At 33.5% G+C, this 27,662-nt stretch overlaps 4 protein-coding genes and 1 long non-coding RNA gene across 5 annotated transcripts; 2 read left to right on the top strand and 3 right to left on the bottom strand.

Annotated features, from left to right (window-relative positions):
- Positions 1–762: 762 nt before the first annotated feature.
- On the bottom strand, positions 763–1,765 carry LOC111283755 (photosystem I reaction center subunit II, chloroplastic-like). The gene has a single exon (XM_022872367.2). It carries the CDS (start codon positions 1,547–1,549, stop codon positions 941–943), a length of 609 nt encoding a protein of 202 aa, XP_022728102.1. The 5' UTR covers positions 1,550–1,765; the 3' UTR covers positions 763–940.
- A 469-nt stretch (positions 1,766–2,234) lies between these two features.
- LOC111283322 (uncharacterized) lies at positions 2,235–5,560 on the bottom strand. The gene is made up of 2 exons (XM_022871766.2): positions 4,584–5,560; positions 2,235–2,859 (listed from the first exon to the last, which is right to left on the bottom strand). Exons 1-2 carry the CDS (start codon positions 5,418–5,420, stop codon positions 2,449–2,451), a joined length of 1,248 nt encoding a protein of 415 aa, XP_022727501.2. The 5' UTR covers positions 5,421–5,560; the 3' UTR covers positions 2,235–2,448.
- A 124-nt stretch (positions 5,561–5,684) lies between these two features.
- LOC111283323 (N-terminal acetyltransferase B complex catalytic subunit NAA20) lies at positions 5,685–15,909 on the top strand. Its single transcript, XM_022871767.2, has 6 exons — positions 5,685–5,859; positions 5,967–6,057; positions 6,350–6,482; positions 7,214–7,283; positions 15,407–15,467; positions 15,538–15,909. The coding sequence occupies exons 1-6, from the start codon at positions 5,782–5,784 to the stop codon at positions 15,627–15,629; spliced, it is 525 nt and encodes a 174-aa protein (XP_022727502.1). The 5' UTR covers positions 5,685–5,781; the 3' UTR covers positions 15,630–15,909.
- A 469-nt stretch (positions 15,910–16,378) lies between these two features.
- On the top strand, positions 16,379–19,158 carry LOC149519775 (uncharacterized). The gene is made up of 3 exons (XR_016341023.1): positions 16,379–16,444; positions 17,768–17,927; positions 18,745–19,158. It is a non-coding gene; the product is annotated as an uncharacterized LOC149519775 (long non-coding RNA).
- A 1,343-nt stretch (positions 19,159–20,501) lies between these two features.
- Positions 20,502–27,234, bottom strand: LOC111283716 (ent-copalyl diphosphate synthase 1-like). Its single transcript, XM_022872312.2, has 15 exons — positions 26,922–27,234; positions 26,293–26,379; positions 26,096–26,184; positions 25,661–25,964; positions 25,379–25,562; positions 24,978–25,192; positions 24,748–24,868; positions 24,554–24,666; positions 24,231–24,457; positions 22,972–23,087; positions 22,702–22,800; positions 22,363–22,617; positions 21,968–22,091; positions 21,580–21,774; positions 20,502–20,882 (listed from the first exon to the last, which is right to left on the bottom strand). The coding sequence occupies exons 1-15, from the start codon at positions 27,049–27,051 to the stop codon at positions 20,649–20,651; spliced, it is 2,493 nt and encodes an 830-aa protein (XP_022728047.1). The 5' UTR covers positions 27,052–27,234; the 3' UTR covers positions 20,502–20,648.
- Positions 27,235–27,662: the final 428 nt, after the last annotated feature.

The raw sequence follows: 27,662 nt of genomic DNA, 5'->3' as shown, positions 1-27,662 counted from the left end.
GATGGGTCAATCAGGTCACTTACTAAGGTGTTAGGATAAGGTACGGTGATAGAATCTGACTCCATCAAAATGCTTCAAAGAAGAGTAGATAGAGTGATTGATGTGACGAGAACATCATGATACTGAGTGGAGGAAAATGTTATGCCATGCGTTTCATGATAATTCAATTTCACATCAGATAAAAAATGAAAGGTCATTATACACATAAATATAAATACTGCATACCTCAATAAACTAATTTTACGGACAGAAAATAATGACTTCGTTACACTTGATATCCCATACATATTCTATCTTGTCAGTGACATGTTTAACAATATAGTCTTTAATATCAGAGTTAATAATGTTGTTATTTGGAGCATTTGCTGTTGATATTCCAGGATTTCCAGCAAGACCATCAACCAAAATGCATCTCTACCTCTTTCACCTTCAAATTCATCTGTTGATCCATCCAATGCTAGAGCAATTCCCCTCGTAATATTTTTTGAAAGATCTGAATTGAAGTCACACCAAAATACAAAATGAAAAATTAAAGTTCTAGATTAGATATATGACTGATGAGATCCTGAGCATACAAGAAAACGAAGAAATGAATATTTCTTATGATCAAAACATAATCAAAATATAATTTATCTAAAATAAAAAAGTTAATCTCAAATAGTTAATCTATTATGAAAATCACTATCAAATATGGTGAAGATCTTAAGAAAGAATACTATTTGAAAAAAAAAAAGTACTGAAGTTAATTTAATCATCAAGCACTTCCGCAAACATTTCATATATAAGCCTTGCAAAATGGATGAAATACAGGAGGCCAATGGCCAGTAGGAAAAAGAGAAAAGGAAAGTACATAAAACAATTAACAGACACATCGATCTATAATCACATAATCCTGGTTACATCATCATTTTTCACTAAGCACTCTCCCAAGTATCTCATCTTACAAGTCATAAACTTGTTTCCCAGTGAACTTAACTTCAATGGGACTGACATTCTTCCCAATTGATCTGAAGTTCAGCCCCACTCCCTGACGACCTGGGTTCACTTTCTCAGGATAAACTCCATCTTTGGGGTGAAGGTATTGAACCTCACCATTAGGGAAAACCCTGTAGAACTGGTACTTGATCTTGTACTTAGACCTCAGTCTGGTGCCGAGAGCCAAGCACTGTTCTTTCCTGGCCAACTTGAGCAAGTTAGGTCCTTGCCTCATGATGGCTGCTCCGCCGGTTGGCATCTCAAAGATTTGTTCTTTGGGTGAATCCCATGTGATGACGTAGAATTCTTCAACTTGGGCCTTTCTAAGCAGTCCTCCGGTGCTTCCTCCAAAGATGGGTGATGGGGTGTTAGGGTCCAATTCTGGAGGGGTGAAACCCACCGGAGCTTCCTTTGTGGCAGCCTCATCTGCAGCTGCAGCCTTAATGGTTCTCTGAGCCATAGAGAAGTTGAGGGACTTGGGGGTAGCGAATGAAAATGATGGGGATGGTTTCCATGGAGCCAGAGATTTTGGGGTGATGATTGTGGGGGTGAAGAGACCTGCTTGAGTTGCCATGGGATGTAGATGATGGATGTATGAGCTACAGTCCGGGTTTGCTTTTGCCGATGTTTATGGTGGAGCTAGGCTTGGAGATTTTGTGTGAAGGATCATGAAAGTAAATGGCCGGTGGTATTTGGATTTATGTCTATGGATAAGATGATATTACTTGGACCAATAGGAGGCTTGATTTTGATGCTTGATCCTACCTAAGCCTAGTTCTCGCTTTTTCTGATATCCGACAAATTTCTTTTGATATCCCATAATTTAATATACACAGTATATATGCTTTAGTAAGTAGTATACCTTATTCTATATTGAAGAGAATGAACCATCAATAAATTTAATAATTTTAAATATGATATAGTTAATATCATAGAAAAAAAAATTATAAATGATATGATTTGAAATTTTAATAAATATTATGTATAGCTTTAATAAAAATAAAAATATGTATTTTATATTTGATTCTTTTATAATAATTATAATATGATAATTTTTATATTTTATATATGTTTAACATACAATAAATGGATATAAATATTCATATTGTTAGATGTAATCTGCAGTTAGGTTTTCTCTTTGTTTTTCTTAACATGTTAGTCTTCCTCTGCATAATCCACTACTTGGAATAATAATACGATTTAAAATGCCTGAAATGCTCTTGCATTGCTCAAATATATGAAACAGTTTAATGAAAGAGTTTAAGGAGAAACTAAAAATTTTCAGATTATACGTAACATATGTTACAGTTGAAAAGTTTCAAATAAAGCTTCTGGAAGACAAACTAAGAAATACAATGACGCCAAGTTCTAAACAATGCTTTCCCTGAGTTTACTGGCTTACTGCATTATGTATTCCTAACAGTAATGCATTCAAAGCATATCGCAATCTAAAACATCATCAGCAAATGATAACTAGGTCTCCTTCGGAGCAGGCATTAACCTAAGCCTGTCCTCTGAGAAGCTACCGCCAGCAACCTTCTCTTCTGCTAGCAGCGACTGTAAGTCGCTGCCATTAGCCAAGCTGTTGAACTCAACAGCTTTAGATGGAAGAGTAGGATATCGTCGTTGGCAAAAGGTCATTAATCTTTTGACTGATTGCAAGTATTTGCGAGTTGTCTCATCATTCATTATGTGGGCAACACTATTGGTGTAGATCTTCTCACGAGCCGAACGTTCATGGATACCAACCATAGTGACACCAATTGGCCAGGGTGCATTACCAATGGCCAACTTAATGTAATGGTCCATTGCAGCCAGGTAGTCCCGCTTCATGCAGCACTCAACCATGACCAATAATGCTTGACGGATATCATCAGGAAGAACCTGCCATTAGATTGTGAAAATTAAATATTGGGTCTCACAAATGCAAAGCTCTGTGCAAAAAGCCATAAACATAGGCATGCAAATGTAGACACACACACAAAAGAGAGGATACTCCCAGATATAGTGCAATGTCTACACTTTGTTTTTATTTTGACCAGAGAGAAGGAACCACTAATCATTTATAATTAGTGTTAAAAAGCCGATATAAAGTTTGCCCAGTAAATATCCAGTAATGGCCGACAATTATATCGGTTACCAAGCTACCAAAGTTGCATCCACAGATTTTAATCTGCCACAGTCCACCTTCCCTGGTTTTCATTTTTACAGTGGATATCACATAGAAAAATACAACAAAATAAAGGGTTGGCTCTCCATTTAAATTTTTGATAGATTAAAAAGAAAAAAAATCCAAGGGTGTTCAAATAAAGCAACTTTTGAAACATTAAAACAGTAATAAAACCACAAGGAACTACAATGCTTTGCGTAAAACCGATTTCATGCAATTAATACGGAGGCAATAATGCATGTTCATAGCATGGGCATCAATTCATATTTTAGAGTGATTTAACGTCATAACATCCAGCACAGTATGAAGTGAATGGAATCATAATTAAGCAGTATGTTCTTTCGGAGCTTAAACCAGTTCAATTATGGAAGAGAAACTACAGGTTTAGTGACTTTCATTTATCAGCAACAGGGACTCAGGAAGCAATCCACCAAGACAAAAGCCGCAGAACATGCTTTGGCTTTAAATCAAACTAGAAAGCAGGCCGGAAAAACAAAATAATTGGGCTGTGCAATATGGCTGACAAAACCTTAATACAAGATGAATCTCAATCTAATTCGAACACCAGGCTTACTGTTGATTGTACATTTAACAGAAATCATCTGAACAGTTCTTCATAAGGACTAAACTAACTATTGCTTATGTTATTGCTATTAGAAAATTATTGACCACATTAATAGGCTCATAACTCTCTTAAGTAGATTTGGACTCACATTCAAAAACATAAATAAAATTTACAGATCACCAACATGATTTGATGTTGGTAGATACATAGTTTGATCTTTCTTTCTTCCAAGTCCCAGCAGCTATTTTGAGCATTCAAAAGGAATAAATTACAAAATAATGGCCAACAACCATGTGGTCTGTTGGTAAAGTGCTAGACTCTTAATTCCAATGGGTTCAAATCCTGACAGCCTGAAATACTAAAAAAATTTTCAAAATAGTGGATGATGCGCTCTACTTGAATGTATATTTAGGAAAAAATTTGACGACCCTAAGAACAATTCAAGGATGAATTTCATTACCCCTACAAATGTCAAAAACATTCAGATACCAGTTACCACTTTGATCACTAGAAGTCCGACTTGAAGATACCATGAATATAAGCTACGAGCAGGGCAATAACAGTTCAATACATTAGTTTCTAGTTTCTACAAGCCCACCCATATCTAGCCCCTAGATTCAGCAGACAGAACATTTCACAACTCTGACACAGTCATTTCTACTGCAAATACAAGTCTTGGACCCTCAATTTTGATCTAATGACTAGTTTTAATCATCTAATTCTCAGTGATTCCATTGGCGTTTCAAGTTAAATTTCGATTCTTTTAGTTAGAATCCTATCTACTGTCTAACTCGTCAACATAAGGGGAAAAAACAAAAAGAAAGACCAGAATTAAATAAATGCAATCTTTTAAATCAGTAAAAATAACTTTACCTTCTTCCTACAAAACTTGAACAATGGATGTAAATAACGAGCGCACTGCTTAAACGTGGCAACCATGGACTTCCCTTTCGCCGTCCTCTTCTCAGCCTCACCCATCTCATGCAGCTCCTGATTCCACTCATTCAACAACCTCTTGAAAAACACCAGAATCTTATCTTCATCACACAACTCATCGAAATTCGCCTTCATTCTTTTCAAATCCTTATCCACATCGACTCCACTGGACCCACCATCACCACTCAATTCCTCTTCTCCTCCGCCTCCTTCCCCATCCTCTCCTCCTCCCCCTTCTTCCCTATCCTTTCTCTTCCTCTCGCTCAAAATCCCCGTCTTTTGCCGCTTCCGCAGCTCCGCAATGTCTCTCAAGAAATCGTTGGTTTGACCCTCGGTCATATCGCTATCGACCTCGAAAAGCCCAGCTTTTAAGACGTACTTTAACCGGTCGAGGCGAGCTGCATCGTCTTCGCCAAAGAGAGTAATGGGCTGTTTGAGGAAGCGAAGGCGGCGGATTACTTCTTGCCTCGGAAGGTCGAGGTTATCGATGCTTTGTTCATCCGTGAGGGATTTAGAGGCACCGGCGGTGGAAGTTGCGGTCGTAGATGCGGTGCTGGAAGACGAGGGTTTAGATTTGGCGGAAGTAGCGTTGGCAGTGGAAGATGATGTGGTGGATTGGCGGCGAGATTTAGCTTCGAGTTCGCGTTTTTCTTGTTCGCGAAGCTTTTGGATTTGCTTTTGTTCAATCTCGGAGCGTTTGAACACGCGCTTTCCGCCAGTCTCCTGAGCTAGGCTCTGCCGCTTCTTGAGAAGTTCTTCTTTGAGAAGATCCATCTAGGGTTTGATTATGGTTTTCTCCGAGGCTTGATCTGAGTTTTGACAAAGATAAAGATGATAATGACGGTTAAGGGTGGATATACGGGCGGCCGTTTTCTTTTGTTTATTGGCTGCCCGGAGAATATTGAAATGAACCCGAGTATATAATTTTCAAGTCCAAACCAAAAATGTGACTTGAATGGGCCAACCCAGTCAACTAAGAGCCACGGGTTTGAATCCAAAGAAACCTACTTTTTTTTGGCCCATATCCAAAGAACCTACTTTGCTCGCAGAGTAATTGACCTTTGAAGTTTGAACCACCATTCCGGCAGCCCTGCATTTCATTAAGCTTCCGGTCGCGGCAGGCTGTGCCAGAGAGATGACGACGATACGCCGATTTTGCTGCAACGATCTTCTTCGTTTCGCTTCCGTCAACCTCGACCACTTAACAGAAACCGTAAGCTTTTTTCAACTCTTTTCCCCTTTATTTTTTTTTTAAAGTTAAACGATGCTCGGTCGAGTTGTCAATCGTTTCCATTAATGGTATATTTGTCAATTTTACAGTTTAATATGTCATTCTACATGACCTATTTGGCACGATGGCCCGATTATTTTCACGTAGCTGAAGGCCCCGGCAATCGAATAATGGGTTACAGTAGGCTTTCTGCTTTCTCTTTCCTATATTCATTTTCCATTTTCTTTTTGAAGTAGATTATTAATCAGGAATTTTAACTCTCATAATTTGAAAACAAGAATCGGGTTCGAATTCTGATGTTAATTGCCTTCCATATTTAATGTATTACTTTAAGCAATTGGAAATTTGGAATTACAGTTGTTCAGAAGTTGGGTCATGTTCAAGATTTGATTTGAACAGGGATATGATTCTTATTGACGGTGCTGTTTTGCGATTGTGTATATAGATTCTAATTCCTTTGAAATTGTTGCAGTTATGGGGAAAGTTGAGGGGCAAGGTGAGTCTTGGCATGGCCACGTAACAGCAGTCACTGTAGCGCCAGAGTATCGCAGGCAACAGCTTGCTAAGAAACTGATGAACCTTCTGGAAGAAATCAGTGATAAGATGTAAGAGTGGTGTACGTTTATGGTTTTGTTGGTTTTGAATATTTTTGTATTATGGATATTTGCACAATTATTTGAGTAACTTTTGTCTGCAATTAGCCCTGATCATGCATTTTAAGGGCTGAATAAAAGATTTGAAATTACCGAAGTGTTAAAATTTTTAATATTTATTTATTAATCCTTTTAGAAATTTGCGCCCTGCTTTGCTTATTATTTAATACGAACTGCTAAAATAGTTGTAAGGCTTATTAGTAGATGTCTTTAATGACAATAATACAAGTTTCTGAACACAGGCTATAATTTTTGGTTGAAATGTTGAAGATGAAGTACTGGCACAAGCATGGTCCTAAGCTTCATTTGATGTATTGAAAAGGATTTTGGTTTTGTTTTGGGTATTTTTAATTTTTTTTATAGCCTGTGCATTTCTATCTTTACATTGACATTAATAGGTCGTGCTTGATGAATATTTTCTTGCTAATTACTCTCTTGATAGTCAAGTCTTGATGACATCTAAACATAAGCCAGACTTGTATATGATGCATGATGATATGTTTGTTTAATACATGTTAGTGTTTTTAAACGCAATCTCACCTTTAATTGAATCAAAAGATCCATCATCATAAGTAAGTAGTGTGCCAAGTAATAATGTTTTCCTGATGCATTCTCTAGCTTTGTTTTTGGTGTCTTTATTGTTGTTCTCTCCTCAGTCATCAATAAAAAGCTTGTTTTGGCAGTGATAAAGCATATTTTGTGGATCTTTTTGTGAGGGCTTCTAATACACCAGCCATAAAGATGTATGAAAAGGTAATAGTCCTACAACTTGCATTTTGGAATTTACTATATCCTTCTTGCTTTCCCTTCAGATTGTACCACATGGATGCAATTTGAGATTTATGATGTTTCTGTTATTCAGATTTTTTTTCCTGTTTTTGCAATCACTATTTTCCCTTGTCATTGAAAGTGTATCAAATTTTGGCATGTAGCCATTCTCATTCTGAAGTTTAATATATGTGTATGTGTGTGTGTACATACATAAATATATATATATATATATATATATAGATATATGCTCATACTTACATAAAGCATTCCATGTGTTTATGTTTGTATAAGAATTAAGAATTGTCTGCTAGAATCACAAAAATGTTAAGCAGGAAAAGGTTTAATTGAGGTTTGTGAAACATGGCTAGCTTGTCCCTTGTGCATTATCCTTCACTAGTGGGTAACAGTAAGTTGAATCCAGGATCTTGTTTGTAATCTTTGGTCTTTGTAAGCATATTTGTTTCTGGTGCATGTTCCATAGGGATGAGTTTGGTTTTTGATGCTGTAGAGAGGATGAATTGATCAAGTTGAGTCATGATCAAATTGAGTGGGATGGAGCAATGCCACCAATGAGGTTCTGAAAATTTTGACGTTTAGAGTATAAAAGAAATGCTAATAAGATTCATAAATTATCTCCACTACTGAGATTTTTAACAAAACTCAACCAGGGGTGAATTCACTGTTAGAAGTAGAACTATAGATGGTTTTACCAGTATTAATGGTTTCTTCATCATGGTATGAGACATTGAAAAAGAAAGAAATAGGAAAAAAAAAAAAAAAGAAACAAGAAATTGCACTAGAATTATATGTGTTTTAAAACATCTTTTATTGAAGTTCTCTCTAAAATTTTATATAATCAGAATTGTTTTTCATGGTCTTCTAACTCATTAGATTGACGTTAGACCTTTTTCTTTGGTTTTGAGAATGGCGCAAATATTGTAATCCCATTAAATCCAATCTTTCTTGTTTGCCTTTTTGACATTTTGATTAATTGAATAAAGGAAAATTTTATTTGCTGCCACAATTTCACTCATGACTGCACATTTTTTACAAAATTACCCTTGGAATGAATTATTTTATTATCCCTAATAAAATTACTTTGTAATCCTTCAGCCACATCCAATTACCTGGCATTCATCACAACCCACTGCCTAAACAAATGGACATGCACTTCTTGTAATGTCCCATCACGTGGGCTTGCATTTCCAGTAAATTGCCTGTCACACAAACTTGCATTTCCTGTAAATTGCATACCTTTCAGAACTTTATTTACAATTCCAAACATCTTCTATTTCTTTTAGTCTCTGCTACCTTTTATTTTCTTTTCCGGAAGAAACGAATGTAATAGAAAAAGAGTATTTCATGAAGAATATCAATCACGAATGTAATAGAAAAAGAGTATTTCATGAAGAATATCAATCTTCAATTCTCTCACGTTAATTTTATATTTTGAATCCCCAAATGTAATTGATAGCACTTTTTGATAAATAATATTAGGAGGAATGAGAAGTATCATCTTTAAGCTGTGAATTAAAAGTAACTTGGACTACTACTCTATAATGATTAAAACTTTTCTATTTCACATTGTAGGGGAGACAGCCATATATGCATTACTTCAATATGTTCTCAAGTGAACCATCCCCTCTGTTTCCATTTCTTTGATGTTAACTTGCATCTTGTTTTCAAAAAATTCTGGCCTATGTCTCAGATGCCACGGGAGGAGATAATTTTTTAAGTTAACCTTTCTACTTGGGATATAATATTATTAAATATTCCTTGCATTTTCTAAATTAAATTTGGATTCATTATTATTAGGTAATTTCTAAATTAGAATGCTGCTTTTCTTTCTTCTCTACAAATCTATTTCATCATACACTATATTTTGTTATAACCACTACTTACATGCTGGACAGTTTGCGTGCTGCTTAATAATTTATTGTGTAGCAAGGGAACTGGTTTTTTGGTAGGGGTTGAATTTCTAGAACTCCCTTTTGTTGAATTAACAATCTGCTTCTGTTTGTTAGATTTTGATTAAAATGTTGGCTGTACTTAAAACTTAGGAATTGTTTGCATTTTATCTATGCTTCCCTTTTAGATGGTAGCAGAAAGGAAGTGTTGGGAACTCACTTCAAATAAGTCTGCTGCTTCTGGGTCATTTTAATTGCAAAACTCTTTCTTTTGTCCACAAGTTATCCAAACTGTATTGAATTGGTTAAAGGCCGTTTGAATAGAAAATCACAATCACCTTTACTTCACTGTTATTGTTTCTCATCACTCACTCATAGTTACTTTCAGACCAGTTAGGGGTACTTAAATGGAAAATGTGGTGGCAAATAGAACTACCTATTTTCTGCTCATACCATAAAATTTGCATTTACTGAATGGTGCACAACTTTCTCAGAAAAATGTTTCATACCTCCACCTTGCTTCTCATTTTCATTTCATCTGTGAGTTACTCTGCCAATATTGTGTCATAGCATTGTTGCATGTTGATTTGGCTTGGTTTTATTGTTTTAAGGTCAATCTATTTGCTTGCATAGATAAGATTTTTCCTTGTTCACTAATAAATTGACTAATTAAACTCATGTTTCTACAATAAATTCGATCTCTTGACTGAATAGGGGTTGTAAATACTTAATTTTGTCCGGTTTTAAAATTTCGGAATTACTTTTGGGGACATGGATTTTTTATATTATTTGGACCCAATTTGAGTCTAAACTTAAAATCCTAATTTTCCTTTTATTATTTGAAGTTTTTCATTATTTATTATTATTTATTTTTATAGGTTATTTTTCTTCACTAGTAATTTTTATTTAGTGATTTATTTCTTATATATCTTTATTTATTTTTTAATTATCTTTACTTTGTTTTATTTTTATTTGTTTTTGAAACTAAAAAAAAAAATGAAAAGAGTTGAAAAAGGGTATGGGTGAGATTGAATTCTTAAAGGATAGGGATTCTTTCAATTCGAAGATTTTGTATCAAGATCAATTTCTTCGTTAGATACATAATGTGCTGATAAAATCTAAAAAGTTTGATTTTGAAAAATGGGTGAAGATGTGGATGAGATTCTAAGATTTATTTTAAAGATAATTTTTAAAATAATCTTTGATTGAGATAAAGTTCTTATTTAACCAAGATTAAGTTCTTATAAATACCCAAAAATTCATTACTTATTAACAGGAGAATTTGAAATTAGAAAAGTTTTAGAAAGTTCAAATTCAAATTTTAGGCCTTTTTTAGTTCCCGGTGATTTTCTTGTGAGATTTCTAGGGCTCGGCAAGATTTTCATATTGCAGTGACATTTTTCAATGAGCATTGAAGTTCCTGATAGGATTCCGATGATACTTCAAGATTCCAACAACAATTTTCAATTTTCAAGTGTCAATGCAATTTGACCAGATCCATAGCATCTAACTCGTGCCACTACTCCATCACTTGTTGAGCCACTACTGAGTTGTGTTGTCGAGCCAAATTGTTGAGTCGAACCGAGTCACTACACTAGAGCCAAGCTATTTCTTAAGTTGACTCAAGTAAAAAATTTTATGTATATTTTTAGTTTGTTTATTTATTTATTTAAAAATAAAAATATTTTTTAAGAAATATAATTTTTGAAGATAAAAAATAAAATTTTACTAACATATTGAAAGGTATGATAATTTTAAAACAACATTTGAAAAATAAAAAACTTTATAACATATTGGAGGGTTTTGAAATTAAAAAAAAATAATTTTTGAAAAATAAAAATAGAACCTTGCCAATATATTGAAAGGTTTGAAGTTTTGAAAAGAATTTTGTAAAAATAAAAAAACTTTACCAATATGTTAGAAGGTTTGAAATTTAGAAATTTTTTTGGAAAAATAAAATCTTAACTATCTATTGAAGGTTAGAAGTTTTGAAAAGAATTTTTAAAACAAAGACAAAAATAAAAACTTTACCAACATATTATAAGGTTTTGTAATTTTTAAAATGTCTTAAATATGATTGTATTAATATATTGAAAAATCTTATTAATTTTAAAAAAATAATTTTAAAAAATTAATATATTTTGGAAAGGAAACTAATTTGCATGAAATCCTAACAATATTGGAGGTTTTTTTTTTTTTAAATCTTACTAATATATTGAAAGATGTTTTCCAAAAATAAAAATTGATTTTGAATCCTTAATGATGAAATTACTAATAACATTGCAAATAATTATTTCCATGCAAATTTTTAGGAGAGAATTTTTTTTTAAATTTTACTCACATATTACAGAATTTAGAAAAAAATTTTAACATAAAAATTCTCACGAAAATTTTTACTTCTTATGAATAAAATTTTTTTTTTAATAAAAATTAATAAAGTTGACGATGGAACCTATTCAAGTGTGACAAATAGGCTTTTTGAATACTCCTTGAGGTGAGGGAATGTGTCAAAATTATTACCAACATATTAGAGTAATTATAAGACAATTTCCAATATTAGATTATTTGGTAAAATCTTTTAAGATTTTAGAAAATACAAAATCAACTGGTATCATTCTTTGAGTGGGCATTATTGGAATTTTATAATTTTTCTTACATGTAACTGTACTCCTGAATCCATTCTAATTTTGTAGACTATTTACCATTGCATTTTGATTTTGTAGACTATGTACTATTTTAAGGGACATGAGTCTAGTTTAGAATTTCTCTTTAAAAGGGGATATATTCAGTTAGTAGGCTAGGCCAATCGCAGTTAGGCCAATCACACCTAAATAAAAAGATTGATGACGAGTCTTAAGTTGTGTTTGTAACAAAATGAAAGTAAGTGAGTAAACATGTAAATATAAGAGATCGAAGGTTAAAAGAAGCAAACAAATTGTCTAGAGGAGAAAATAATCACTCTCAAGCTAGATCACATGAACTGGATTGCACCTTTCCCAGATTTTCACCAAACTTGCAAGAATTAATTGGAATGATTGGGAATGAATTTGAAGTTGAAATTTTACTAAGTTGTATCCTAATTAACTATAAAACTATGAAAAATATTGGAGCAAAAACAAGCAAGAAATCAAGGAGTTTCGAACAAAAAATTAGGAAGAGGCCAGGTGCATGAATTCAAATATAAATTTGAGATCAAAAAGATAAGTGGTGCCTTAAACTCCAAAAAATCTCTCCAAAATATCTAGAAAAAATGGGTCTTCTAGATCCTTCCTTTCTCTTTGCTGCATCACTTTTTGCAAAATTATTTTGACATGTGTTTACTCTTCACTAGTTGTGACTTCCATCATGCATTTTTGTCACTCCAAAAAAGTCCACATTATGGCCAATAAGAGCTTTCCATAATGTGAAGTCATCAGCTCCTTAAAGCTTCCTTTGAATCTCCAAGAAGTGGCGCCAATTACATCCATCACCTAGCCATGCATCCAAAGGCTCAAGTTGCATTGTGTTCCTTCATTTTGGTGCCTAATACAGATGGTGTTTTCTTCATTTTGCTGCCACAATTCCAGCCATTGAAAGAACAATCTTGACATTATAAATCTTGGCAAAATTCTGAAATTTAATCAACTAAAAATCACTTCCATCTCCATAATGCATTTTACCTTTCAAGCATATATAAAGATACTAGAAAGGTACTAATGCAAGCTTGAGTTAAGGAAGATCGTTCTAAATGAAAATTATGAGAAATAAGGCTTGAAATAGAGTACCGTAATGGCACTAGTTGTGGTCTTTGCTAGCTTTCATCATAAAAAATCCTCTAATTTGAGTCCAAATTGTCCAAAATTTTTCATTTTCTTTATTTTTACATATACATGAGAAAAATGTGTATTTAGGAGTATATTTGCCACAATTTCTCAAGGAATAAGCCAAAATATAAGAAAAATTGCACTAAAAATAAGCATGAAAATACTAAAATTCTAGTGCAATCAAATTGCAACTAGTGAATAACATAAGCACGTCAAAACAATTTTGCAACAAGTGATGCAACAAGGAGAAAAGAAGGATCCGGAAGGCCCCTCATTTTTAGATATTTTGGAGAGATATTTTGAGGTTTAAGGACCACTTACCTGCCTACAAATAGGAGGAGAGTTGGCCATTTTGTTTGACTTAAGGTTAGGATTTACATTTTTTGTTTCCTTAATTTTCTGCATTTCTTTTTCCTGTATTTTCTTACTTGCCAAACAGTCTTTAGTTCCAATTTTCCAATTGATTTTTGTTATAATTTTCACTTTCCTGAAGTCTTTTTCAATGTTCTTTAAGATTTTGGCAATGAATTTTGCAAATTCTATTGATTTACTGTTCATATTCTTATGATCTCTTGTTGATCTCAAATCTGGATTTGAATTTATGCACCTGACCTCTTCCCAGTTTTTTGTTTGAAACTCCTTAATTTCTTGCTTGTTTTTGCTCCAATTTTTTTTCATAGTTTCATAGTTTCATATTTCATTAGATTACAATATAGTAAAATTTCAGCTTCAAATTTATTCCCAATCGTTCTAGTTAATTCTTGCAAGTTACAGTGGAAATCTGAAAGAGGTGCAATCCAGCTTCTCTCCTCTAGGCGATTTGTTTGCTTCTTCTAACCTTTGATCTCTTATATTTACATGTTTACTTGCTTACTTTTATTTTGTTACAATTTAATTCATGAGTTTGCTGGTTGTTTGGATGAATTGTTTATTTACTGATCTGTTTTTCTCTGTTTTGTGTAGGTCTTGAGTAGATACTTCAATGAGCTGGTTTTTCTATATTTTGTTGTAATTTTCCTGCTAGATTTTATAGTAAACTTGTTGATTAATTGTTCTTTAGCTCAGTTTAAGTTCATTTTGAGTATAGGCTTTTAGATCTAATTTTTCTCTTATCAACTTAGTGAATTTAGGATGGAATTTCTAATTCTGTTTTGGTTTTTCTTAGCTAACTCTTGCATCTTCTTGCATTTTTTTGTTTTTCCAATCAGTTTTCCTCTTAGTTCCTTGATTGATCTTTAAAACTCCAGCTCAAGATCACTTGTCGTTGCACCATTTAGACCTGGAACAGTAGAGCGAACTGCGGATTACATGGCTGTTGTTATTTATGGTTCTATTGTTCTTTTATTGAATGGTGCAATTTTTCTTCAACCTTTGCTTTTCAAATTGATTTCTCATGTTGTTTTTTCAATGATCTTTAAAATTTCAGCTTGTTTTCATTTAATCAAGTACAATTTAGATGTAAAACAGTAGCTTAAAATTCTGATTTTAAAATTTTGCTTGGCAGTTATGGCTTCAACTTTTTCTTTGAGTTTTTGCAATTCTTGTTCCTTATTTGAACTCCAAACTTGTTTTCACTCTAGATCTTTGCTTGTTTTCTGCAATTTTGAGCTTAATTCCATGTGTCTTGTTGCCATTTAGATTTAGGTTGGTTTTTGCACCCACGGTTTTCATTGTTCTTGTAGTCTCAGTTTTATGATCTGTTCTTAGTTTTAGTTTTGTCTTGTTAATTGAGATTTGTGATTTTATTTCCTTTAGTTTAGCTATTATATTTTACATCGTTTTTAGCATTTATTTTACCTATTGTTTTTGTTTATTCTCTCATTTTAACTAGTTTCTATTTTGATACTTTATTTGTTTTTATTCTCATAGTTAGTTTTCATGCTCAATTTGTGATTGAGCCAACTTTAAAATGGTAAGGTGATAATAGATATTTAGTCTAGAAATATCTTTACCTAATTTCTATGGAACGATATCTTGACCACCAAAAGATTATTATTATTTACTTGTACGATGTGTGCACTTGTAGTTTGACCCAAGCAAACACCTACGAAAAGATTGCTTGAATTTAAGAAAACGATGTTTCTCATTCTCCTCAAGCAAGTAGGGGACCATGTCCTAAAATTTGAACTTGCCAGGATGCTTCTATTGTTCCATAGGATGACAGTGCGAGAGATGGAGAGGGTTCTATATATTGTGTACGTGAAAAATATTAATGACTAGAAGACATCCATTAAACCAGTTTGTTTCAACGGAAACCACCATGTATCTGAAAGTGCCAGTATCCACGATTCTCTCTCTCTCTCTCTCTTTCTCTCTCTCATGTCTCCATGTGTTTGTGTCTGTGAAAATGTGTATAAATGCAAGAAAGGCTCAATTACCTTCTTCTTTTTTACAGCTTGGGTATGTAATATACAGAAGGGTGCTACGCTATTATTCAGGAGAGGAGGATGGGTTAGGTAAGTTGGTTTTTTCTTTTTTGGTCCGCATATTCCGCCTCTTACCTTCCATTTTCTGGTTTGGTTTCAGATATGAGGAAAGCATTATCTAGAGATGTTGAAAAGAAATCAATCATACCCCTCAAACGACCTGTTACACCTGATGAATTGGAGTATGATTAGATCCGCTTTCTATGGAACATTTACCAACTATTTTTTATGATGATGCTTCGGAACATGTTCATGTATTTCTTGAAATGCAGATGTGGGACACCAGAGAGCTTTAGGTATGCCAAACATGAGGAACAAGAACATTTTCTTAGTAATGAATTATTCAGTGTTTCGTATGTGGTTGTGAGCGTTATCTTTCATTGTACCTTGTATTTTTCTAACTCTTTGGTCATGCTTTTATACAAATCTTATCCTTTACAAATTACAATACTACAAAATTTCCTTTTCCTGATATCTCTAGCTTTGCAATTTTCATGATTAAAAGTGCATGCTGCTGATCTTTTATATACCCGGCTTTGCATATTTCTAAAGTTCAGATTAGATTCTTAAAGCTCCCCTTTAAGTGAGCATATCAAGAATCACTTTGTGTTTATAACACTTCTGTTCCCGTCAATGCCCATTCTAGTTCGTGTGCATATTTGAGAGGGGTTGATGACATAAGAGGCTTACTAGCCCAAGTGTGTACTTGGAGTATTGTGGGGTAAATGCGCACAAGACTTTGTGTAATAATGCCATGTATGATTCGTTTCAAATATAGGTAAAAAATAAAAATAAAAATTATTTTATCATAATTTATATTAATACATTAAATATAAAATATTTATTTTATTAAATTTATATATGTTAAAATTTTATGCTATTTTTTGTTTTTTTTTTATACTGTATCATATTTAAAATTTAAAATTAGCATGTCTTTGAACAGCCATGAAAGCATTTGGAAACTATGTTGTTGCTAACACCGTCCAATGGGCCAATGATCCTTTCAGGTAAGGAGCCTAACACTTATCATGAGCCAAAAATATCCAATGCATCTCTTCTTTGAAATGAAATCGTTAGCAGTAAATGTTGTCTGGTTATTCTAGTAAGATTGGTATAGTTGCCAAACATGAAAAAAGTTTGACAGGACGAAAAGTTAAATTACCTGCCTATATTTATCCAAAGGAAATGATTTATTTTTGAGGTCCAAATTGGGGCAACAATGGTGGGAGGACCCAGTAAGAAGTTCGCCATAACTTTTTTGTTCTTAGCGAGATGGGTCCCGTCTCATCTGCTTGTTCGCCGCTTGGACAACAAAGAAACAAGCAAGATCAGGGTTCTCACGTGCCCTCTTTCCGATCGAATAAGAATTATGAACCAGTCACAAAGCAGCGGATCACATATTGGTGGATCATTTCTAATATGGCTTTTTCGTCCAAACGAGGGTTCTCCGTCACTCATTTCTGCTTGTATCGCTTCTTGCTTTTTATTTGTTTTCCACCCATCGAAATTCTCCGTATCTTTGTCTTCTAGCCAACATGGCCAAGGCGGAATAATTCCTAAGAGATTTATTTAAAATTAATTAAATATTATTTGATGATAAAAAAATTTATAAAAATGAAATTTTAAGAGGAAAAAATTTTTTAATAAAAAAGCTAATATGCTTAAGACTTGCAAAAAAACAAATTTTAAGTGAAAAAAAATTTTAATAAATAAATTTATATGCTGATAAATAGATAGAGTTTTTATAAGACTAAGTATGAGAAAAAAATATAAGAGAATTATAAGATTTTATAAGATAAACATATTATAAAATTATTGAAGATTTATATTTTATGAATGTGTATGTTTAAATGTTTATGAGTGGATGAGTAGACTAGAAGAGACTGCGATGGATAGTGCATGTGAGTGGACTAGAAGAAATTAAAAGAGTTTATATAAATATGATGCATAGGTGCATACGGTTATGCATTTGTTTGTGTTAAAAGGATGCATAGTGATATGTGTATGTGTGAGTTAAGAATATTTTATAAAACTAAAAGAAATAGAGAGGGTCTATGGTTATTAATTGTAAGTACATAATTTGAATGTATATTTATAATTCTCTACAATTAGTGAATCTTTTTTTTCATCCATGGACATAGGTTAGTTTGATCGAACCACGTTAAATTGTTATCTTTTGTGTGATTAATTTATTATTCAATTTTACTTCCGTTGGTTTAATTGGATGTTAAATTGTTATCTTTTGTGTGATTAATTTATTATTCGATTTTACTTCCGTTGGTTTAATTGGATAGAGGTTTTTTGCCTAACAAGTGATATAAAAGCTGCAGTGATCCCTAACAAGTAGTATCAAAGTATGTTCAAGACAAGAGAAGAAGAACGCTTAGAGGAGCTCAATTCAAGGAAGAGTTTGAGTTAATGCTTTGATAAATTGGTTTGCAAGAAGCATGACGACATATAGAGAAGATTGTTACGAGATTTTCATTACAGGTAGAGCCGAGCATATCTAGTATGAAAATAGATGATTTGATGGAATTTGAGTTAAGGTGGAGATTGTTGAGAATAATAACTCAAATCTCATAAGAAATTTATTTGGAATTTGTTAGATATTACTTGATGAACAAAAAAACTTGTAAAAGAGAAATTTTAAGATGAAATAGATTCTTAATAGGTAAATTTATATGCTTATGAATATGTGAAGTCTCTATAGGGTTAGATATAAAAAAAGATGTAAGAGAGTTATAGGATTTTATAAGATAAACATCCCATAAGACTATTAGAGATTTACATCTTATAAGTGTGATATTTGAATATTTATGAGTGGATTAGAGGAAATTAAGAGAGTCTATATAGGTATAGTACATGGGACTCGATTAGAGAAAATTCGAAGGGTCCATATAGGTATGATGTATAAGTATATATTGATATGTATTTGTTTGTATTAAAAGGGTGCATATAGATATGTGTATATTTAGATTGAGAATATTTTATAAGATTAAAGGAGATTGAGAGGGTCTAGGGATATTAATTATGAATGCATGATTTATTTGTATGTTTGTAATTCTTTATAACTAGTAGATCTTTTTTCTCATCCGTAAACATTTATCAGTTGGATCAAATCACGTAAAATTATTGTTTTTTGTGTGATTAATTGATTGTTCGATTTTATTTTCACTAACTTGATTGGATAGAGACGTTTTGCTTAACAATTTTTTTCTTTTTCATTATTACACAAATGCCAAACACTGAAAAGTTGATGCGTAAGGGATTTGTGTGCATTTCTAATCGTAGACCTGTCCTGTTTTAGGATCCTGATTCCTTCATTTGAGCTGCCCATTGTCAATTCCAGGTGCTACATCTGCTCCGTACAAATTATTTGATTTGGATTCTGGCTGTGGGGTTTGCAATCCCTTTGATACTCATCATGTGGTCCTGCACCTATTTTGTGCCCCCCAAGTTGTTAAGAAGTTTCTTTCAGCATAGTGGAAAATGCGAGACAATCTAAAATGTGTACTCCATGCACATTTGCTTCACCTTGGCTACTCTGTTTCGATTGATATTCCTCAATAATTGCCTGGAGTACTTTACTAGGAAATAGTATAATCACGGTTGATTTGAATGTTTAGAAGAGTGTATTTTAAAAAAAAAAAAAAGTTGATTGCGGAGTTGTTGACCCAAAAAATAATTTATTGAACAAATTTCAAGAACCTTCTGTCACAATAAAAAAAAAAAAAATAGTATTACCTCTTTTAAATTAAGTTGAAAGTGAAAGCTTCTCTTGTGAGAAGAAAGATGTGACTGGTAATTAGATAATGTTTAGTCAAGCAATTTGCTTGATCTGAAGAGATTTACAAGTTCAATCAAAACCTTTTTATAGTAGTGGAAGCCAAAGAAATATAACATGTTCAATCAATCCAATTTTTAATCTCCAATAAGATTTTAAACTTTTTTTTATACCGAAATTGAGTGATATCACTATATGCAGCAACTAAAGCTTGCATTACCAAAAGATCAAGCTCACAACCTGTTTATGTATCATCATTATTTCCAACAACTGAGTGACAATAAATCAAGAAGTCGCAGCACCAAATGTTCATATTGACACCTAGATGTAGACAAACCAAAATGTAGTTATAGCATTACTATTACTAAAATGTGCGAAAAAGCAATCGAAGGTGGGGAGGATTCTGATTACAAATTCCAATTCAGATACATCAAACTATTCTAGGATTGCGGGATTTTTGAAGTTCCTTCCACCACATGTTTGAAAGTAACACCGACCTTGCCATGTGTTCATATCTCATGCTGTCTGCCATCTGTGGTATACTGTAGGGGAAGGCATTATATCAAACAAAGCTCAAGGAGGTGAAACAATTTATTGTGGTTAACTCCATGTATCCACTATCTAAATTTGTGCAAATCTCTGTTGTTTTCTTGTGGACTTGCCAATTGGTCATTTTGAAAGCCATCAGTAAAAAAGGTGTGATTCCTTTGTCTCCTAAGCTTAAATATCTTGGTTCCTAGGAACAATGATTTGGGTTTCTTTTGTCTTAAGTATTCTTTCAAAGGTAAAACTGAATTTCCATTTTCACTAGCTTTGAGTTGGATTAGTTGGAGGTTGAAACATATGCTTTTGTTCTCATAATTGAGGTCTTGATCTCAAAGGTACCTAGATATAGGGGATCACAAAGACCATAAATTATGCAAAGTTTTGTATTAATCTCTTTTAACCTCATTCATCCTGGAGTTATATCAGAAATTGATTTTGGTGGTTGGAGAGGGAGACATCTAAACATGCTTTATTTGGCAAAATTTATGGATTTGCTGTGCCAATATTATTGAAATCAGATTTTTCTTTTTGGAATTTTATAATCATCTATGCTGATCAAATTATTCATTTTTTGGATTTTGCAATGATAAAAATTTTCATTTTGGTATTGTCATTTCATTAATCGCCAACTTTTATGACAAATATTTTGTATAATTCGACAAACCGTGGATCTTGTCAATGGCATGTATACATCTGTGAGCCATTGCTTTTATCATTATCTATTTGCTTTACTTCAAAACTAAAAAGATTTGCTTCATTTTTCTGTGGCCTTGAAATCAGATCTAATTGATCATATTTTCTTTTCCAACTTGGCTTTACACATAAATGCAATTTATGCTCAAGATAGAATTATCACATCAACCTTTAAAAAAAAGGATTGATCAGCGTACTTTCTCAAAGAGTACTTTAGCAATGTGAAATGTGATCGTTTCCAAGTCACAGTGTGCAGCATAGTAAAAACTTCGTGCCACTGTAAGAAATGTTTGCTTCATATCTGAGCTGACATCACCTGAGGAATTTTGCAGCACTAATCGAACAAGTTCTTGCATGTCCGACTCTATTTTCTGGGTTCTGGTGTGCTCTGTATCAGTATTATAGCAGCCATTGCCATGCACCTGAAATATTTTATTACAAAAAATGATGACTAAACGCTTAATTGTTTGAGGTGAAATGGGATTTTTATGAAGAAAAAGATGACAAGTACCCATGCATGGAATCACCTTAATCAGCTTGGTAAGTGGAAATCTATATTCACAAAATTGTAACAACTACTAATGGTTTATCCTTTCCGATTGAAATTGGGAGTCTTCTTGGAATCCACTTAGGGGGGGGGGGGGGGGGGGGAGTCTATCATTTCATCCACTTAGGGTGGGAGTCTGTCAATTCATCAACAGATGGATTTCTTAACATGAATTGCTCCTATAATATTAATGGAAGCGTCACATTTACCATGTATAGCCCAATGGAGCTGTTTTCACACAATTGGCATCTATCTGCAAATGTTGGGACACAACCACTAGCTAGTTGTTTATGGCGTCATCCAAACTCAACACCATGTGAAAAAGAAAATAACAAAGAAAGAAGATGATCGAGGGTAGAAGTACAAGCTTTCTTATTTAGTATTGGGGGGACCGAAACCAAAATCTTGACTCAAGAAATTGACCAATAAATGAATATTAGTAGTAGTATAGTATAAAAGTGGGAGGGGAAGATGCTGAATGAATGCAGCCAAAGGATTAGAAAAATTGGAGAGAGATGCATTTGTCGTAGCTAAGCTAAGGTACAATATTTTCTTGGTTTCACGCTACTGACCTTTTGCTTTTGGTAGTGACAAAGCTGATGGCAAACGCTATTGGTGAGGTTGGAGAGTCGCTCGTTTTGGGGATGAGACAACAGCTCCTCCAAGGACCAACGGCCAGAGCTGAGAATTATCGTTTGCACCAGTAACTCTGCTACTCCTTGGTGCCTATCACCTTCCTCTACCCACATCAGCATCCACTTTTCCCACTGTTTTCCCTCCCCATAAAAAAAAATGAAATTAGAAAGGACCAAATTAACACATTGGAATGAGTTCTTGGTAGTTTCTGGCACCAAATACTGTTTGCATGTGAAATTTACTGTCATAATCAGTCAAAAGTCTCCGCAGTTCTGGTTATGATTCAAAATTGAAACAGGACATAGGGATAAAATGATTACTTACAGCACGGCGAATGCTGCAGCTAATATCTCGACCATGAGCCACAAGTGCGTCCAATGATAAGTGGTTCAGGGTCCGGAGCAATGTGTCTATCAGCATCTGTACTATCCTGTTTGAGTCCAACTTCCTGCAACAAAAATCACATGTAAACATCAGTTTCTTTATCAGGCTTTCTTGGAAAAAACCCTGCCTCTAAATCAAATACTTACGTTAAAGTACACCTTTTTGTTTTTGTTGACAAGTATTTCAATACAGTTTTTTACTTTTTTTTAAGAATAAAAAAGATCTATACAGTTGCATTTCATTTTTCTAACCAATTTGAAAACATTTATTCCCATGTAATGTAAGGCAAGAAAATAAAATTGCTAAAACAATGTGATTATTAAAAATTAATTTACCTTCCATTAATGTGGCTAAATCGTGTATCCATCACACTTCTGAACACTTGGACAAATGATTTTCTCAGCTCATTAGGTTTTGTTTCATCGTCAAAAGAAGAGGCGATGGTGTCAACCAAGAAGGCGGTCTTAGCCCATGCCAGCCGCTCTTGGGACCTTTCTGGCTCGAATATGCTGGCTGCTGCCACAAAATAAGTTAAGAGAAGGGATCTCCTCCTCACCCCAAAATCACCGAGATTCATTTCCGAGTACCACCTGCACAAATCGTAGCCATATATTTATCCACTTTTCTGGGAATTAATACTATATATCGTTTATAATTATGATTGCATTGCTTACGTTTGCATACTGTTCCATTCCAACTGATGTAAAGCTTGGCAATAATTGTAGTCTAGTTTTGCAAGCTCAAGGTACACATTATTGTTCACATTACGCATCCTGCATCAACATAGATATATACAATTGTCATTGCAGCAATTAATAATCTCTTAACAATATATAATTCCTTTTTTCTACTACTTTCATTTCACTTTATCAAACCTTAAAATGGGACGGAAAAAGTAATATACATATATATATGTATATAAAATAAAGAAAAAGAAAACCCACCTGTAAAGAGTCTTTCCAATCCATACGTCATCCTCGCCTCCATACTGTTCAATGTAAAATCTGGTTTCCAGTCTAGGTAGGCTCGCATACCATGGAATCTTCAATGCGAACCCAACCTGTTAATTAACATTCACAATTAATTAATTAAAATCATGGTATTCGATGATACTCTGAAACCTGCAAATTCCTAACTATCTGATTAATTTCTCCATCATTCAGATTCAATGACTATTCACCACATTAATATTGAAAATTTGCTTGTTTTATGGCGAGTAAGATTAACAAATTTAATCTATAAAAGCAGAAAGTCTTTATAGTTAACTTGGCTTTACTGTCCACTATATATGCTGCTAATAGTCATAATGTGTGCCCCATATATACATAGCAAAAATAAACTAATAAGTGCTAGTTGTCTTAAGCGTGAATGTGTGCTGTTATTCGATGATGACTTTTTTTTTTTTAACTTTTGGAAGTGGCAAAGTTATTTTTTCTTCTTTTTTGGTACTAATACTACTTCATTTGGAAAACCGATGTGGCCAGGATGTTAATTCTATGGCTGGTCGCTCGGGGATGCGAACGGGTACTTCACAAGAAGTTTGTCGCATTTTATAATTTCCCTTAATAAAAGACACACCTACATAAATGTGTGCGCCAAAGAAAACAAAAAGGAAACAAGGAGATCAGAGTAGTTAAGGATTTAGTAGTGAGAATAGATTTTAAAAGTAGTCAAATATATTAATTAAATTCTTACGGATTTATAAGTGATATATTATGGGTAGATAAATATTATATATTTTTTATGGATCATATAATAATATTTATAAAAAAAATTAATTTTAAATATATTTTAAAATTAAATTTTTAATAAAATATTATTATATAATTCAGTGACAGTTTATGATATTTATATATTAATAATATATCAAAATATAAAATTCTATACATACTCTAACTACACGTTAACTTCAAAAATAGGTTCAAGTTCAAATTTTTTAATATTGACTTGATGTACGCCTTTTTAATAAAAAATTGGTGGGGCTTAAGAACATAAAGACAGTTAAAAGGGGGAAAAAAACTACGAATTGAATTAAATTGAATTGTGGCAAAAGCCTTGCTTTGTTAGTGTAAAGAAATATAAATGAAGGCTCCTGCTAAGAGTAAAAAACAAATAGGCAAGTAAATTTAGTCCGAGCTCTTTGTTAATGAAAAAATTGAAACCAAAGAGTAGAAAAGGCAGGAAATTTTCGACGATATATTACCTCACCAGGTAAGTCTTTGGTTATGATCCATTTGTCTAAAAGTTCATCAGCAGCTTGTTTTTCTCTTAAGAAATTGTAAGAAAACCGCTTGGCATCCTCAAGAATCTTGTCTCCAGGGAACAGCAGCTGGGAAGCCCTGTACAGGTTGAAAATCCCGGTTACAGCTTGGTTAGATTGCCCCACAAAGCAAAAGAACTCGCCGCCTTTCTCAAATCGTCGGAAAACGTCTGTTACATATATAAAGTCCAAGAATCGGGTATTAAAAACCAATAAAACACGTTACGATCCATTTGCAGGGATGGTGGTCCAAAGCTAATTAATACCAGCGGAAGCCTCGTATCCATGTAATCTTAGCAACCTGAAACCCATGGCTGTATCGTCAATGTCATAAACTGGAGTATTTCTTGCCCAAGAAATTCCATCTTCAGACCAGTATCTGAAAATTTATGAAACATGATGATCAATTTGACTTTGGGAAAGTTAATTTCTTCGTGTCTTTAACATATGCTGGCCATACCTATAAACATAGTCTAGGCATTCTTTAATTTCTGGCTGGAAATATCTTGAAATTCCGAGTCGTTGTAAGCGGTCAACAGTCCAAATGTGTTCGAACAGATCAACGGGGTACACATTGGGGACTAAATTAAATAGGTATAAGCAAAATTACATTATAAACAAAACACATTCGAAAAGGTCGAAAAGTGAGATTTCTAAATATGAATAGACAAAGGCACTAATATACTTTACCTCCCCCATTGAATCTTTGAACAATTTTCTTTAAGTATCTGAGACAATTCTTATCTTTGGTTTGCATGAGTGCGAAGGCAGTGGAGGATGGAGAGAACAAGAATGACCCATCTTTGCCCTGCAGCTTCAAAAGCTTTACCCAGTCCAAGCCTGGCATTCCTTCCAGGCTATGGAGCAGTGTTGTGGGCACATTGTGCATCATCTCCTTTGGTATCCTATCCCACACGCATAATAATTACATTACATACATGTAAAGATCATGAATAATGGTCCTACAATTTAAAAAAAATTATACAAGCTACCTTTTTTAAGTTTTACTTCATTTTTAGTTTATAAAATTTGTCAAAAGTAACAAACATAATAATTGTGGAAGCTTGAGAATTTAACTGTTAAAACTCAACCTTGTGAGCTTTAGATCTCTCTTGGCATAGATGTCTTGAAAGACAGAGGAATCATACGGTACTTCAATTTCTAAACTTCGCGCTATTTCGAGAAGCGAAGGAAAAGCCACTTCAAACCCGATAGGCATATGCTCAGCATTTTCAATTCCGAGTTTGCTTATGTTCTCTTTGAAAAATGACACTCCTAAAGTATTCATTAAAAAAAGGAACCAAAAGCTGACAGAAGTTAGGTTAAACCGAACTGTGACCAGAAAAAAAAATTATAGAAAATTTTGACAATACCTTTCTGGCATTTGTCAGGATGAATATCCCATGTTTTCAAGGCAATAACACAAGCTAAAGTGTTGATCAATCGATCATGCGCCACGAATATTTGTCTGTCGCCCCATGATCCATCAGGAAGCTGATTGTTGGCAATCCATTCAAGGCTAGAAGGAAACTGAGGAGCACCAGTCCCGTGAATGTCTTCAACGAGAGCAACCCAGGCTGTGTCATAAGCTGAGCTGCTTATGTCTCCATCCTCCATGGAACCCAACATGGACTTAATGGTGTCAACACGTTCCTTAATCTTTTTCGATTCCAAAACCTTTTTGGACAATAAACAAACAAATCACATCACATCACCGTATATATATTTATATAAATCAGTATATCACTACTGCTTATGATTATATAAGAACAAAAATGTTTTGGGGGGTTGTTGAAATTATTATTCACCTTAAGAGCTTCCCCTTCTTCTATGTCATCATCCACAATGTCCTTCCACTTTATCACTGGCAGACCGTTTTGAAACACGCCAGCATATTCTACACATAACAAATATTACTTGTAATTACTATCAAATCTAATGATAACGATATAGTCAAAAAAAAATCGAAAATGCAAAATGTTCAAATTGTAATTAACCATCGAACCTTTAGTGCGGGGTTTGGATATAGCACAGCATAGGGGGCGAATATCAAAGTTATCTCCTTTGTCTTTTCCCCATAACGGCCAATTGCCTATAGTTAAATTAAAATCATTAGATTAATATATATATATATATAATTAATCCACTTTGATAAAATGTTTTAACACCGTTCTTTTGTAAACTACTATTGAAAACAATTAAAAGGGAAAAAAAGTTATAGTATTAGTTTTTCCAACAAGAGGGTAGAGAGAGAGAAAGAGAGAGAGAGAAGAGAAACATGAACAATGTTATTTGTCCCTGCTACAGAAAAAACATGAATTCATTGCATGTTGTTTTATGATTGAAGATAAGAAAAATGATCTGGTTTTGCATGTTAGTTTTTCATCCGAGATTTTCAAAGTAAAAGATGATCAATCAATCAATCAATCACTATGAATTTTCCAGACAGTTTTTTCTTCTAATGTGTGTTATCCCAGAAACCAAAAACAGAACAATATTGCAAAAACCAGAAGGCAAATTAAGAAACAGATACTAAAAAACCAAAAGGAGTTCAAATACTTTTCTCTCTCTACATACCACGATTCCGAACATCAAAATAATAATAATAATACAAAGTGGAAGTAATCAACAAACCTGCAAAAGGTATGGGAGGATGATTATTGGAAAAGGAAACAGAAGAAGGAGAAGAAGGAGAAGTAGGAGAAGGAGAAGGAGAGAAGGAGATGAAGAAGAGGTGGTGGTGGTGAAGGGAATGGGAAAACATGTTTTGTTTTGCTGCGGAGAGGGAGAGACAAGTATCAAAACCACAGCATTTAACAGTACAGAGAAACAAGGCAAGTGATAGAACCGACTTCCGAAGAGATTCCGGCTAATAGGTGCATGGGATCATCAAAATTTATGGAATTGAGGACAGTCCTGTCCTTTTCCTTTCTCTCTTCACTACTTTTCTAATACTACCATTTTTTTTTTCTTTTTATTTGCTGGTGAGCTGCACATGTAAAATGCTTCCGGTATACGTATAGTTGCATTAACAATTTTACTTTCCAGGTATTTATAGAATTTTCCTTTTGGGATGTTAATTTCAAGTTATATATAATACCGTATGGTGAGATATTTTAGTTAAGATTTCATATAAAATTTGTAATATGTTCAAAGAATTGACAAGTGATTGCTTGATTTGAGTTCACAAACTTTTGAATTCCCCCCCCCCCCCCCATAAAAAAAAAATGCGCTTCCTATGCTTTTTTAAAAACTTATTCGCCTACATTAGTTTACTACTATAATTTCAATCATATGTATATATATATATATATATATATAAAGAAGATTGTAGTTTGAGAGTAATTATCACCGTTTAAATACGACAGTATGAAC

Source organism: Durio zibethinus, chromosome 3, assembly GCF_047325235.1.
Source record: "Durio zibethinus cultivar Kanyao isolate XHJ-2024 chromosome 3, ASM4732523v1, whole genome shotgun sequence".
NCBI lineage: Eukaryota > Viridiplantae > Streptophyta > Magnoliopsida > Malvales > Malvaceae > Durio > Durio zibethinus.
This window is presented reverse-complemented; position numbering and strand designations above follow the sequence as displayed.